At 38.9% G+C, this 16,249-nt stretch overlaps 3 protein-coding genes across 3 annotated transcripts; 1 reads left to right on the top strand and 2 right to left on the bottom strand.

Annotated features, from left to right (window-relative positions):
• Window positions 1–565: 565 nt before the first annotated feature.
• LOC128093522 (uncharacterized) lies at window positions 566–14,091 on the bottom strand. The gene is made up of 2 exons (XM_052710647.1): window positions 13,862–14,091; window positions 566–1,843 (listed from the first exon to the last, which is right to left on the bottom strand). Exons 1-2 carry the CDS (start codon window positions 13,926–13,928, stop codon window positions 666–668), a joined length of 1,245 nt encoding a protein of 414 aa, XP_052566607.1. The 5' UTR covers window positions 13,929–14,091; the 3' UTR covers window positions 566–665.
• On the top strand, window positions 8,783–10,541 carry LOC128093521 (uncharacterized). Its single transcript, XM_052710646.1, has one exon. The coding sequence runs from the start codon at window positions 8,834–8,836 to the stop codon at window positions 10,151–10,153; it is 1,320 nt and encodes a 439-aa protein (XP_052566606.1). The 5' UTR covers window positions 8,783–8,833; the 3' UTR covers window positions 10,154–10,541.
• A 231-nt stretch (window positions 14,092–14,322) lies between the features above and the next one.
• LOC120428984 (uncharacterized) lies at window positions 14,323–16,184 on the bottom strand. The gene is made up of 2 exons (XM_039594122.2): window positions 16,023–16,184; window positions 14,323–15,949 (listed from the first exon to the last, which is right to left on the bottom strand). The coding sequence occupies exon 2, from the start codon at window positions 15,926–15,928 to the stop codon at window positions 14,624–14,626; it is 1,305 nt and encodes a 434-aa protein (XP_039450056.1). The 5' UTR covers window positions 15,929–15,949; window positions 16,023–16,184; the 3' UTR covers window positions 14,323–14,623.
• Between the last annotated feature and the right edge of the window lie 65 nt (window positions 16,185–16,249).

Raw genomic sequence — 16,249 nt, 5'->3', positions numbered from 1 at the left:
AAATCGGTCGAAAAATTTCAATCGCGTTTTTCTCAGTTGCACTTTTTTGAACATGGGACAATTATGTGTAGAACGGCAGTATACGCACTTCGGAAGGAACAAGTCAAGAAAATTTTTAAATGGGCAGCAGCGGCAGCGAATGCAAGCCAGAGAGGGTGAAGAAAAACCCCAAGAAATCGCTCCCTCTTCTTTGTTCTGCTGTTCGTAAAGCTGTTTCTTGACCCCTTTCCTTCCGATCTCCGTACTAGCCTTTACTTCATTTCGGTCCCGCTAGTGTGGAGCAATCGGACAGCGCAGTAAACTCATAATCTAGAGGTTGCTGGTTGGTACAACCACGACACGATGGCTGACAGCTATAAAGACAATTTCTTTTTTTTTACTCCATTTCGACCAAAAAACTAAATCTGACCTTTTAATTCAAAAATTCTGCATTTTGACAAAATTATTAAAAAGTTTGTAATCATCAGTCGCATCCAAAAAGGAAAATTCCAATCCTCTATTTCTTCATCAAAACATTTTCGTGACCTTTTCCTTGGGCGTTTTTTTATATGGAGTTTTGCGTTCCTTCCGATCTGCGTATCAGCCTTATAAATCGACACGGCTTTCTTTCATTTCAAATTCCATGCAAAACGTTAACATTTAACGAAATTCTATAAATGTATTTTCTAAACTTCCGAAATCCGTTGCTGGTACACCACCTTCACTTTCCTGGACAGGAAGTTCAGCTCGCAGTTGGCCGCCCGAATCGCTTGGGCCGAAGCGGCGTCCACAAAGAAGCTCATCTTGTCGCCTTTCCGATGGGCTTGCTTCCACTCGTCGGTCACGGCAATGCCCTCGTTTTCGCTAGCAAGAATCTTGAACACATCCGCCGAGGGTAAGTCTTCCGTGCCGAAAATCCCCCGGAACGAGGCACGCTTTCCGATGGCCGTTCGATCTTCCGGCGCAATCAGTTTGAGCTGGTCAGATTTAACGGCCAGGGTCTCTTTGCAGTCCATTAAAGGCACGAGCATTGTGACTTTGACCAGCTCACTGCTGTATAGGACTTTCGTTGCAAGAACCGACCATTCGCCTATTTTCACTTTACGGTTTTGAACCTTAATCTTCCTCACAATGGACTTTTGTTTTTCTCTGCGTTCATTCGGGATTAAAACGGTCATGATGCAGGACTCGAGAAATTTCTTTTCGCGCACCATAAAAAGCGACGCATTTGGCCACAGTGTCATCGATTCCAGGGTCAGCCGAAGCCAGCGGACGGTGAGTGCATCGGCACAATAGGCCAGCATGTAACCCTTGCCAGGAACAAGCCCGCATTCGACAATGTGCGGAATGTCACGAATGTCCTTAATTTTAAGAAAACTCTTCTTCAATTCAGCTAAAATAAATCGACATTCTTCCGACCGGATTCCCTCCTCCGGATAGCTCGTACTGCAAATGACCATCCGTATCTTCCCCTCCAGTGACTCTGGATCGCACATCCCGTTCTGCGTTCCGAGCACCATCCGGGTGTCGGCGTCGCGTCTGGCCAACGCCACCGAATCCTCGGCGGACTCACCGCGTTCGATGAGCGCGTGAAAAGTCTTCCAGAACTGGAAGCGGTAGTTGCACATTTCCTCCTGTTGCAGCATCTGGAACAGCCACGGATCTTTTTGGGAGTGGCGCCCGATTGCCGCCAAAGCCACACTCATGGCGACGAGCTTAAAGTGGGGCCGTGTGCTTGCACCAAGGAAGGCCTGCTTGAGGGGGTAGCCTTGCTTCAGGAGGAACCGGAAGTGGTCGATTTTGACCCCTCGCAGGGAATTTAGCTGCCTTTTAAGCTTGGGTTTGTTCCTATTGTCAGGAGTATCTGAAAGTTTATTGAAAAATGATAGTTTATAAATTGGAAATTAAAAAAAAAAACGAGAGCTGGATATTTTTACAGCATTCTAGCAGAAATGTCCCCCCATTCTAGCCGGATTCTGGCAGAACCAGCTCTGCTAGAATATTTTGTTTTAATTAATGGAAAAAATAAAAATATTTTTAAATAATTCAAATTTCAAAATCAATATTTTAAAAAATCTAACAATTTTGAAATTGCAAATTCAAACATTCAAAAAATAAAACTCTGAAATTCATAAATTTTTTAATTCTTTAATCGCTAAATGTTACCGGTTTTGCCACCATCTTAATGTTCAGAAAGTTATGGAGCGGCCGTGGCTGACTGGTTACTGGTTCGCTTTGTAAGCGAATGGTCCTGGGTTCGATTCCCATCTGCTCCCAACGAGAATGTATAGGAAATATAAATCTTGAAACTCTGAACATGAACGAAAAATCAAAGTCGCTCGAGTCAGGGTTCGATCCCCAGTCCTTTGGATTGGTAAGCAAAAATGCTAACCACTAGGCCATCGCGACTTGGTGAGCTATGACTGGAATCAGGTATACTGTTACTACCAACTATATACGCGCTGGATCCTTGTCCATTTGGCAAGGGTTCGGAATTTCTAAATAACGTTTGAATCCGATTGGTGCAAACGTTCTTCAGGGCGGGGCTTGTCGATAAAAGCTAAGGTACCTCGCGCTCGGCTAGCCAGCGTAGAAATGGGTCACCGAAGCTCGGCAGAGCTAACACCTTCCAAATGCCTATGCGAGTTATTTGCATGTATAGAATGTAGATCTAAAAATACATGGAAACTGTTGTATTACGTTATTTATTACCATGCCATAGTTTCGTAGTTTATGGACACTCCCTACAAACGTCAATCATTCACGCGCGCTTTCTCTTTCTTTCTCACTTTTCATTGATTCTGTATCCGAGTGCCGAGCAGTACAGTCGTGTCAATAAACGTTAGTTTGTTAAGTTAATCAAACTTGTTTTAATTGACTACCAAATAAAACATGGTGTCAGAAGCACTCGTGGACTAAAGGTGATTTCCGGCGTCATTTGAAATCGCGGAAAGTGTTCGGCGAGGAAAAGTTCGATCGAGCGACGAAGAAAATCATCAGCGGAAGTGATCGCGAAGCAGTTGCGCAGTGAAGAGCGAACTTGTTTGATCCTGTCCAGCGCCATATTTTTCTTTAACGTCGTGTCGAGGTGAAGTGTTTTCCCACAAAATGGATTCGAAGCAGTTTGCCGAGTTTATGGGAAAGTTCCAGGAGATGATTGGATCGTTGAAGAAGGCGCCGGCTGCGCCTGTGGAAAGACCGGCGGCAGTGGCATCGGTTCCTCTTCCGCCCCCGCTGGAACTGGATGGAGACATGGAGAGAAACTTCGATTTTTTCGAAGAAAGTTGGAAGTATTACGCCAGTGTATCAGAGGGAATTTCGGAATCAATCACTGCTGACGCGAGTTCTTGAGTAATACTAACTTTTATTCTACAATTATTGTCCTTATATACTAGTGTGTAGAGTAGCTTCTGTCTACCTCAAACTCTCCACGGAAATTTCCATTCCCAGGTAGTTCCAGGCAGGCCCTATCGGAATCCTCCTTCACTCTCTTTCTTATCAGGATTCTACCATGATTCGTCTAGACTTGGCTTACTCATAGGTTTTATGCTTTTCCTGTCCTTCTTATTATTGCATCTAGACTATCCCTACTTAAATAATGACGCATTATTCGGGCAGGCAGAAACTGTATGAATCATAATTTACACCAGACCCCGTAAATCTACTGCCGTTGATTTACCAACTATCAGTTTTTGCCTTTTAATGTATTGTTTAATAATTATCTAAATTTGGATTGGGATACAAATTATATGGTGGTTGTTGTAGTTTTGTCTCTTCACATTCAATTATTTCTTCCTTTTCTTCCTCTGTTGCTTCCTTATTTGTTTTTCGGTTTGAATTTATACTAGCTCTTATATCTTTTGTATTCCTATGAGTTAAAAGATTTGTAAGCGAGTCCCATATACATGCTAGAAGTTGCCATCCTAATCCGTATATTTCATACAAAATTTTTCCATGTACAATAGTGTCAATTGTAAATTTAATAGCTCTAAATATAAAATAAATGCCTATACTTGTTGATGTCATTTTTCCTATCCAGTTACTCCATGATACAAACTTATTCCAGTATTTATTTAACACATTTTCAAGTATTTCTTGTGGAATTAATGCATCGAATTTTAATCCTTGGTAACTTGGATGTTGTCCTGTCAGTATTTTTCCTAATATATTTGCAACCGCCTTTTGATTTCCTTGTTCATAGATCATATTACGCATTTTCTCTATGCTCGCTTCATCGTATATTCCAGCTTCCATTAAGTTGGGAAGGGACGTATATGTCCAATCAGTAACGATATCAGTGGTCAACTTGTTTGGCTCTGTGGTTTCTCTTAAACGACCATCGGTAGTATACCAACGTCCTCCAAATATAAATTTAGCCGGTAATAAAGGGGTACATTCTATTTCTGTTCCTCGTATTTGAAGTATTCTTGTTACTGGAGTTAGGAACATAGAATTATTGTTATACGAAATTGGAATTTCTTGAAAACATCTTTCTGTTATTCTAACAGTTACGTAAACTGGTTTACATTCTAATATATGTAAAACTTCTCCAGCAACTACTGCTGTATATCCATCTCTTTTGACTATGCTATTGACGAACTCTGTAGGGTTCAATCTTGCCAAGGTCAATTTTGTTTCCATCATGGCTTTGTCAATTTTACACATTTCTGTCATAATGGTATTGTATACATCATTTAACTTTTGTCCAATATAACTTTCAACTAAAGTAATTTTTGAGTTGAAGTATGTAAACATATCATAGTTTTTATCTGAAGCTTGCTTCATAAAGGGAGATTTAAATCCGTTTTCTTCTAAAATGAGAATACGAGGATGATCTGTGCTGTAACCTTCATGATTGCAAACTTTCTTCTTTTCTCTTGTTTTGATTGAAAATAAATGGGTGTTTGATACTGTACTATATATCGCATGCTGTGCGAGGTTTTTGTTTTTAACAGTGTCTCCATCTACTGTTTTGTTTACTATACCTTCGTAGATAACTTCAAAATCGGTTTCCTCACATCTTTGATTCATGCTGGTTTCCCAAGTAATGTAACCATCTTCTGAATCCAAATATCTTCCGTGCGCGAAAGGACTTTCAATGCCATTTCTAAGTTTTATCATATCGTTTTCAAAATCGATTGTGGCTGAGTAATCATATAGTCCGATTTCAAATTCGTAATACACTAAGGCATCTGTCCATGTATACAATGGAGTTTTGTAAATTCCTCCTTGACACGTGCTACCAACTACATTTCCTACTACAAGTATTTTTCCCCTTGATGTGGAATTTCTTTGTAGTTCGCGAATTGTTTGATCAGGAGCAATGTCAATAGTTCCTAATAAGTGCGCCATTTTGCATTCGTCTGTTTTGAAATCTTTTACTATGTATGCATAGTCATGCTCATAGTCTGAAGTATGAGAATGCATCCCACAATGTTTGATTGACCGTTTGAGAATAACTTTACATTGATAAACTTGTGTGGTTCCCTTATGGTTTTTTTGTAAAACTTGTATTTTAACTTCGGTTGTTGTTATGTTCTTGCTAGGTGGTACACAAGAAGCGACATCAAGTAATGAATATGTTGTGAGATTGATTTCAGGGTTCGCACAATCATAAGCTATTATTCCTGGTGATATACCTGATCCAAAGGCTAGAGAGAATAGCATCATGAACGCTAATGCTGCTAGACCACAAATATTTTTAAGTTTGGATCTTGGTCGAAGAACTCGTTTATTAGTTTGAGTGGAACTGGTTATGTTTTCATGTTTGGAATCATCTGATTTTGCATCATTTTCCTTTTTTGGATTTTGAGGGCTTACTTCTTCTGATTTTGAATGAATATCTATCTTTGGATTTGGAATTTTGGGGCTAATCTCTTCTGTTTTTGGATGAACATCCAAGATTGCCAACTTCGCAACGGGTCTAATAAAGTACTTTCCCGTTCCTGTTTTTATCCTTACAGAGCGAATAACTCCGTCTTTTCCGGGTCTGACATCTGTAATTAAGCATTTGACCCACTTACCCTTATTTTCTTCATCAGGTGTTATTGCTATGTCACCAATTTTAATGGGTTTGGTTTGTTGAGTCCATTTAGGTCTCTTAGTAAACTCAGGAAGATATTCCTTTATCCATCGATTCCAGTAGGTATTTGCTAATTGGCTCGATCTTTTCCAATGTTCTCGTAGAGCTTCAGCTTTTGAGACATAATTTAAAATTGGTTCCATATCACCGGAACAATTTATCAAAAAATGAAATGGTGTTAAGACTTCGTCGTCTTCTGAGTCTAAAGGAATATGAGTCAATGGTCTGTTATTTATGATATATTCGATTTCTGTTAACAAGCCGCGCAAAACATCTTCTGGCATTGTTTCTTGTACAGATGATAAAATACTTTTGACTTCTTTTACCATTCTTTCCCACACTCCTCCAAAGTGAGGTGCTGAGGGAGGGTTGAAAAACCACTCAATACCGTCACTTGCTAATCTTTGGCGGATTCTTTTCAATTCATTATTTGCCCCGATAAAGTTTGTACCATTGTCACTATACAGTTGCATTATTCTTCCTCTTCTTGCCTGAATATTTTTCAGACAGATGAAGAACGCATCCGTACTTAGGTTAGCTGACAAATCAAGATAAACTGCTCTTGTAACCAAGCAAGTGAATACCACCCCCCACCGTTTTTCAACACGTCTTCCGATTGAAACGTTCACAGGTCCGAAGTAATCTACTCCGGTATAGGTGAATGGTTTAACAAATGGAATCGTTCTAAAAGACGGAAGCGCTGCCATTATGGGTGGTTGAGGTTGCGCTGATCTATTTTTGCATAACTGACATTCGTTTTTTACCTTTTTCATAGTAGCTCTGATGTCGATAATCCAGAACTTTTGCCTAACTGATGCTATTGAGGCATCCAGTTTTAAATGGTAAAATTTTTCATGATAGTATCTTAAAATGAGCTTACTAACATGATGATCTTTAGGTAATATAATTGGGAACTTTGCTGAGTAGTTCAACACTTCGGCATTCTCCAATCTTCCCTTTGATCTCATTACTCCGTTTTCGTCCAGAAACGGAGTTAGTCCCTTTAGAGAACTGTTTTTCTCAATTGGAACACCAAATGTTAAATTTTTCATTTCGCTTGGGAACTTATCCCATTGAGCTTTCTTTATCAAAATAATTTCCGCATTGTCGAAATCTTTCTTTATTAGAGTGTTTTCGAACTGAATATGTTTTGCCTTAGATTCAAGCCTTTTAGTTATAATTCCGATTGAACGTTTTAAACGACTCCAATCAGAACACCATTCTACGTTAATAAAGCTGTAGTCTGGTAACTTAGCTCCCTTTATAAGGTGGACCGGTTTTATTTCCTCTTTCGTTTGTAAATGTTTTTGTTTTGCTGGCCAGTATTCCTCTGTGTATTTCAGAAAAATTGGTCCATGCATCCAAATAGAATCAGTTTTTACAACCTTTGTAGCTTCATCTGCCGGGTTGTTTTTAGTATCAACCCATCTCCATTGAGATATTGTTGTGGATTCGAGTATCTCACTAACACGTAATCCTACAAATATATTGTAGGTTCTGACATCGGACTGTATCCAAGCTAGAACTGTTTTTGAATCAGACCAAAATAAGATTTTGTCTATTTTAATTCTTAGTTCTTTTAGAACGCTTTCTGCAATTCGACTCCCTAGAACTGCAGCTAATAGTTCTAGACGTGGAATTGACAGTAACTTATTTGGGGCAACACGTGCTTTTGCAGCAACTAAATTTACCTCAACATTATATGAATGTGAATCGTTTTCGTTTTTACTAACAGTCCGTAAATATACAACTGCAGCATACGCTTTATTAGATGCATCCACAAAAACGTGGAGCTCTCTTTTCTCAATGTTAGTCAATGTTGAATAACATCTAGGAAAATTTATGTTTTTTGCTTCCAGAAGTCTTGTTATCCAATGATTCCAAGACTCATTCAATTCGTCTGGGATTGGTTCATCCCATTCTAATCCCCACTTCCACAATTCTTGCATAAACATTTTTCCTTGAATTGTAATATTTGAGATTAATCCCAATGGATCATAAACTCTCATTATTGTTGATAAGACATTTCTCTTAGTTGGATTTTCTGAACATTCAAGTTCCTTTACTTTAAAATTAATGTCATCGGTTTCGGTATTCCAAAAAATACCCAAAACTTTTTCGTAAAGTTGCTCATCGTCACCGAGTTTTATAGCGCTCGTTTCCATTCTTTTTGATTCTGGAATACTTTCGAGTAATGTCTTTGAATTAGAAACAAAATTCCTTATATTATAATGAGCTTTGTCGTGAATATTAATTACATTATTGACTACCTCTTTCGCTTCGTTCATTGAACTAAAGCTATCTAGGTAGTCATCTACATAATGATTATTCAGAATTGCATTAACTTCTTTGGGATATTTGTCCTGATATTTTAATGCATTTTGATTTTTAACGTATTGGGCGCAAGCTGGTGAGCAAGTTGCTCCAAATGTCATTACTTGCATAACATATGTATCAATTTCTGATTTATCTGATTCTCTGAATAAAAATCTCTGAGCATCTTGATCATCTTTTCTAATTTTTACTTGGTGGAACATTTCCTGTATGTCCCCAGAGATGGCGAAACGTCCTTCTCTAAATCTCATCAAAACTCCAAGTAAATTTGCGTTCGTATCTGGTCCAGACAATAAATTTGAAATCGGACTATATGATTACTCAGCCACAATCGATTTTGAAAACGATATGATAAAACTTAGAAATGGCATTGAAAGTCCTTTCGCGCACGGAAGATATTTGGATTCAGAAGATGGTTACATTACTTGGGAAACCAGCATGAATCAAAGATGTGAGGAAACCGATTTTGAAGTTATCTACGAAGGTATAGTAAACAAAACAGTAGATGGAGACACTGTTAAAAACAAAAACCTCGCACAGCATGCGATATATAGTACAGTATCAAACACCCATTTATTTTCAATCAAAACAAGAGAAAAGAAGAAAGTTTGCAATCATGAAGGTTACAGCACAGATCATCCTCGTATTCTCATTTTAGAAGAAAACGGATTTAAATCTCCCTTTATGAAGCAAGCTTCAGATAAAAACTATGATATGTTTACATACTTCAACTCAAAAATTACTTTAGTTGAAAGTTATATTGGACAAAAGTTAAATGATGTATACAATACCATTATGACAGAAATGTGTAAAATTGACAAAGCCATGATGGAAACAAAATTGACCTTGGCAAGATTGAACCCTACAGAGTTCGTCAATAGCATAGTCAAAAGAGATGGATATACAGCAGTAGTTGCTGGAGAAGTTTTACATATATTAGAATGTAAACCAGTTTACGTAACTGTTAGAATAACAGAAAGATGTTTTCAAGAAATTCCAATTTCGTATAACAATAATTCTATGTTCCTAACTCCAGTAACAAGAATACTTCAAATACGAGGAACAGAAATAGAATGTACCCCTTTATTACCGGCTAAATTTATATTTGGAGGACGTTGGTATACTACCGATGGTCGTTTAAGAGAAACCACAGAGCCAAACAAGTTGACCACTGATATCGTTACTGATTGGACATATACGTCCCTTCCCAACTTAATGGAAGCTGGAATATACGATGAAGCGAGCATAGAGAAAATGCGTAATATGATCTATGAACAAGGAAATCAAAAGGCGGTTGCAAATATATTAGGAAAAATACTGACAGGACAACATCCAAGTTACCAAGGATTAAAATTCGATGCATTAATTCCACAAGAAATACTTGAAAATGTGTTAAATAAATACTGGAATAAGTTTGTATCATGGAGTAACTGGATAGGAAAAATGACATCAACAAGTATAGGCATTTATTTTATATTTAGAGCTATTAAATTTACAATTGACACTATTGTACATGGAAAAATTTTGTATGAAATATACGGATTAGGATGGCAACTTCTAGCATGTATATGGGACTCGCTTACAAATCTTTTAACTCATAGGAATACAAAAGATATAAGAGCTAGTATAAATTCAAACCGAAAAACAAATAAGGAAGCAACAGAGGAAGAAAAGGAAGAAATAATTGAATGTGAAGAGACAAAACTACAACAACCACCATATAATTTGTATCCCAATCCAAATTTAGATAATTATTAAACAATACATTAAAAGGCAAAAACTGATAGTTGGTAAATCAACGGCAGTAGATTTACGGGGTCTGGTGTAAATTATGATTCATACAGTTTCTGCCTGCCCGAATAATGCGTCATTATTTAAGTAGGGATAGTCTAGATGCAATAATAAGAAGGACAGGAAAAGCATAAAACCTATGAGTAAGCCAAGTCTAGACGAATCATGGTAGAATCCTGATAAGAAAGAGAGTGAAGGAGGATTCCGATAGGGCCTGCCTGGAACTACCTGGGAATGGAAATTTCCGTGGAGAGTTTGAGGTAGACAGAAGCTACTCTACACACTAGTATATAAGGACAATAATTGTAGAATAAAAGTTAGTATTACTCAAGAACTCGCGTCAGCAGTGATTGATTCCGAAATTCCCTCTGATACATTTTTTGGCAGGCGGATTGGTTTACGCACGGTGGACACTTCCGAGATCCTCTTAGGAAACGCGAGCAAAACGCGTGCTAACGTGTTGACGTTTCACGGGAAAAAGTAGTTGGGATGGACAAGTGGCAGTCAGTTCAGTGCGAATTGGATACAGGGGCAAACGCCAGCCTCGTGGGACACAGTTGGTTACAGCGGATGACCGGAAGAGCCCACAGTGATCTTCAACCGTCGAAGTACCGCCTTCATGGCTTTGGTGGCGGCGAGATTCCTGTGATCGGTCAGACGACTATCCGTTGTCGGCAATACGGCCGTAAGTACAACCTGGTCCTACAAGTGGTCGATGTTGAGCAAGGTCCGTTGCTATCTGCGCACGTGTGTCGCACTTTGGGCTTCTTGGAGTTCGGCAAAATGACTCGCGTCAACATGCCGGTTTCTACCAAGCGCAGCATCTGCCGCATTGAAGCTCAGTGTGTAGGTAGCGTTGCCGGGCAAGATCGTCAACCAACAAGAACGCGCTGTGATCGTACGACAGGCGGCCCGCGGCAGCCGCAGACGGATGATCCAGTCCGCGTAAGGCGAACCACGAATGGTGCTAGCTGTGGTCTTGGCCGCTACACGAAGTTTTCGAGACTTGGTGAGTCCGGATCCACGGAATGAACCCAACACGCCCAAGGTAACCCACCAAATCTCGATACCAGTCATCAAGCTTTTTGCCTCTAGCAGTCACACATCATCCGAACAAGCTCCAGTGGTCTTCAGAAACATCCAGCATTTTGTGGTTTAGTTTTAGTTCTTTATTTTTAGTTACACATTAACCTCATTCTCAAGCACAGTTAGATTTAGTTTTCTTTTTGATAAAACAGGGAAGATGTTGTATTACGTTATTTATTACCATGCCATAGTTTCGTAGTTTATGGACACTCCCTACAAACGTCATTCATTCACGCGCGCTTTCTCTTTCTTTCTCACTTTTCATTGATTCTGTATCCGAGTGCCGAGCAGTACAGTCGTGTCAATAAACGTTAGTTTGTTAAGTTAATCAAACTTGTTTTAATTGACTACCAAATAAAACAGAAACAACTCAATTTGTAAGAAGCGGCCGCGTGGTCCCGTTTGGTTGGTTGCGCACACACACACACACACACACACACACACACACACACACACACACACACACACACACACACACACACACACACACACACACACATCTTAATGTTCAGAAAGTTAGATAACTTTAGAGACAAATTGGGAGTTAAAGGTTAGAGACCAAGTTAGAGACTCAATTCTGAGAAAGATAAATATTTCGGTTATCCGGGGTGAAATTTTGGCGAGGACTTATGGTAATCGACTACAAACTGCATTATTTTTTTTCCAATTCCTGGATTTTAGAAATAAAAAACAAAAAAAGTATAGTAATAAAACTGATTTTGTTATAATTTTCCTTGAATTAATTATTTTTATTTTTATTTATCCTTACAATTGGAATTTTTGAACAAAATATTTATATTTTTAAACTTAAAAATTCAAATATAAAAAAATCAATTTAAAAAAATAGAATTAAAAATCAGGAAAAAAAACAAAACTTTCGATTTGCTTTCTTCTGAATTTTTGAATTTCTGAATTTGATTTTTTTCCATACACTCAAACCCCGATGGTTTGACACCAACTGTTGTCAAACGAACGGGGTCACTTTTTAGTTTGACACCCCTTTTACACGGAGTTCACACACACTACCAAACGTGTGTTTTGATGGTGTGCGTGAGCGCCGTGTAAAAAGTGACAGTTCGTCACTTTTTAGTTTGACTTTGACCAACCAACTGGGTACAAACTAAAAAAGTGTCAAACGAAAAAGTGACCAACCACCGGGGGTTGAGTGTATTTGAATATTTAAATTAAAAAATATATTTTGTTCAAAAAATCCAAAATTGTAAGGATCATTTTGTAATTTTTGAACAGAAAAACAAATTGTTATTTATATTTTTTATCCAAAATTTAAATTTTTTGTTTACTTATTTGTAATTTTCTAAGTGTACATTTTTTAAATTATAGAATTCTTGAACTTTTGACTTATTGAAGTTTTTAAATATTGATTATTTTTCTAATTTCCATTTTTTTTAATTGTTGAATTTCTTAATTTGATTTTTTTGAGTTGAAAATTTAAGGATCGGAATTATTTTTTTAAGTATTTTAATTATTTTTTTTTTTGAAATAACTTTTGTGATCAATTTTTGAATTGTTGAATTTTGAAATTTTCTAAATTCAGAGGTGTTTTTCTTTGAAGAATTATTTTTCAATCTAAAACTATCCAAAAAGTATACTTAAAAGTAGATATTTTTTAGATATTTTGAAAACTAATGATTGCAAAACAACTGGGCTGGTGAAAAATGCAATTTTCACTTAATAAGCCTCTTATTTTAAACTGACGGTATAGGACCGATTTTCATTGTTAAAAATGTAACCTTTGTGAGATTTTCAGATCTCTTCAATAAACATTTTTCAAAAATTTTATAATTTGGTCTAAACTATGAAATTAGGAAAATTATCTTTTTGCAGACATTTTCAAAAGTATAAAGAAGGATTTTAAAATTTTGAGATTATTTTTGTTGAAAAAATTATAAATTTCAAAAAAGAAACTAATTGGCCAATTTTCAAAGTGCCAGAGAAAATTATCTTAGCTCTTCAAACATATTTTTTTCAAGGGTGCTTTTCAAGTATTTTTAAAATGCAAAAAAAGCAAAAAGAAATCAAAAATGTATACCTAAAAATAGCTATTACTTGAAAACGGTACATTTCATAAAAAAAAGGTGTAAGGCCTAGTGTTAGGCACATTTGATTAAACTTTATAAAATGATTTTTAATAAATTTTAGGTCCAGGTTTTTTAAACTTTCCAAAAAACACGAGTTTTCAAAAATTCATATCTCTTAAACTAGATTTTGCGATTCCATAAAAGTGTTCACGTGGTGTATGGATGGTCCCTACAGAAGTTCATACATTTGCAAACCCAAAATAATGCAAAATTATGTCGTTTGATACAAGGAATGTATGGACAAAGTTTCACCCAAATAAAAAAAATCATATTTGAATTTTCCTGGCAGTAATTATTGTTTTCACTTTTCATTCTGTTTTACTTATTCTGAGTGATAAACAAAAAAAAAATCTCTTTGATTTTCGGCATTTCAAGATTCTGCATTTTGATTCGGTTTGTTTTTCAAACGAGATTTTTGTTAACGCTAAATTTTTTTTTGCTCCACGCGAACCGACATTAATTTTATAAGTTTATCATAATGTACACTTACCATCATTCTTCACGACTTCAGTTTCCGGAAACTCTTGATTCTTCTCCGCAGCTTCCATCTTGCCCATTTGAAATCCTTGAGCTGATGCACCGTTTCCGTAAGCGTGACAAATAAAAAGATTTAATCACAACTTTGACTCCAGTTTTCACACACAAAATTCAAAAATGAAAGCCGCTCAAAAGTTTTTTGGCTCCGCAATCAAAACAAACTCCACAACCTCAAACTGTCAAGAAAACCGACGCGAAAGGTTTGTTCTGCTCGAGCCCTTCGGAAATGTCTTGAAAATTGTGCGGTTGACTTCGTGCACGTTTAAAGAAGATTAGTAAGGTTTTTATTTAGCTGTGAGCTGTGCATCACTGAAAAAGATTTAGTTACACGGTTAAAGCAAAATACTCATTATTAGTTTAAATTGCAATCAAAAATGTTATCAGTTTTTTGCAATAAAAACACATTTCATGCATTTTTTTAATTTATTTAATGCAGTTTACAATAAATTAAATCAGTTGTTAGAAATATGAATGTTTCATGCTAATCAACAGTTCAAATACACTTTATCGATTTTTTGAGAGAACAAAAAATAGTCAAGAGGCTCCTGATTTCGGCTTAACATTAAAACTACAAACAAATCGGGTTGCTTACATAATGCGCTTATTAAATGATCAATCGTTTCAATTTCACTCCTGTCCTAATCTTACTCACGATGTGGTGCAGTGTTTCAAAATGGGATTTAAATTAGACTAAGCTGGTTCCGTTCGCCGCGAGCTAATTAACCCTCTGGAACGGTCGCTTTCCCAGCGCGGTTCCCCGCCCCTGACCGTTGCTGTTGTTCTGCCGGCCAAGGTTGTAGTTGGGCTCGCCCGACTTCTTCAAGCTTTGCTGCTCCAGCTTGACCTTGCTGAATTTGTAGTTGATTTCGTGCTTGGCAAGGCGGATGATTTCCGCCGAGCACGAGTCCACGACGAACACCAGCTGAATCTCCTTCTTGCCGCCGAGGACGGCCCTTCTGCGCTCGGTGACGGTCCATTCGGTGGTGTCCATGCCCTCGTTTTGGCTCTCGATGTACTTGAAGATGTCCTCGGACTTTTCGCCGATGCTGTCGGGGAAGGTGGCGGCGAACGCGACTCGGCCCCAGGTTTTGGCGGAGTTGACGTTCGGGGTGGTGAATTTGATCTTGCTGAACTTGAAGTTGAGTTCGCAGTTGGCGGCCACGATTGTTTTGCGGTCCGGTTCGGCTGGCATGAGGAGGAGCAGCTTGACGGTGGTTCGGTCGTCTTGGAGCTGCCGGGACAGGACCTTCCACTTGGTGGTGTCAATGCCGGTGTTTTGGCTCTGGAGATAGCCCAGGATGACCTTGTTGGAGTCGAGCACGCTGTCCGGGAAGGAGGCGCCGAATGCTTTGGACTGTTTGAAGGTTTTTTCGCGCATGATGCAGAGCGTGGCGTTTGGCCAAAGTTCCAGCTTGGGCAGGTTCTGGGTGAGCCACTTGACCGTTTTGTCGTCGGCGCAGATGAGCAGCACGTAGCCGAGCTTTTCGAAGAACGTGCACTGCAGGAAGTGTGGCCACCCGGCGGGGTCGTTGATGCTTTCGATCCGCTTCAGCAGATTCGCCCGGAGCGTTTCGAACTCCTTCTGGTTGATCATTCCGACCGGGTGGTTAGCCTTGGAGATTGCCATGCGCACCTCGGGCAAACCCTTGACGACCCTGCCGGCTTCCAGGTCCGTCTCCGGGCGGCACGGATTTCCGCTGGGAGAAAACGCCAGCAAAGTGTCCGCCTTTCTCAGGGCAGATTCAAGACAAGCGTCCAACGCCCGGTGTCGCCCGATAAGGTCGTAGAACGTCTTCCGGAATTCGGTCGCGTAGCTCGAGTTGTTCGCCTTGATTGCCTCGTAAATCTTCGGATTTGTTCCGGTTTCCTGCAGCATCGCCAGTCCCATTTCCAGGATAAGATTCGTGCAGGCCTTTTTCTGCTGCGCCATCAGGGCGGCCTTCTCGAAGGGATAGTCATTCTCCAGCAGGAAACGGAACCGCTGGATGGCCTCCCCCTTCAGGCTGAACTTCTTGGTCATGATGGTTCCGGGGATTTGCACCTGCAAAATGGAGAGTAAACACACACTCACACACACGGTAACGGGGTTGAGTTCAAGCCGGAACGGGATTTACCTTGCAATATTCTGCACTACGCCGCTAAATCTATTGCCGTTGAGTAGTTTTCAACGAACTGAACCGTTTTCACCAACTTTTAATTCAATTTTCACAGGATAATCGCCGAAAAAGCCAAAAATCAAACACCGAAGCAAAAGTTTTGTTTGGTGCGTCGTCGGCAGTGGCTGTCACTTCACGATTTTGACAGTTGCGCGAGCAACACCCCCTTCAGCAACGCTATTCAA

Source organism: Culex pipiens, chromosome 3 (assembly GCF_016801865.2).
Source record: "Culex pipiens pallens isolate TS chromosome 3, TS_CPP_V2, whole genome shotgun sequence".
NCBI lineage: Eukaryota > Metazoa > Arthropoda > Insecta > Diptera > Culicidae > Culex > Culex pipiens.
The sequence above is the reverse complement of the archived record's forward strand: the minus strand, read 5'-3'. Positions and strand labels throughout refer to the sequence as shown.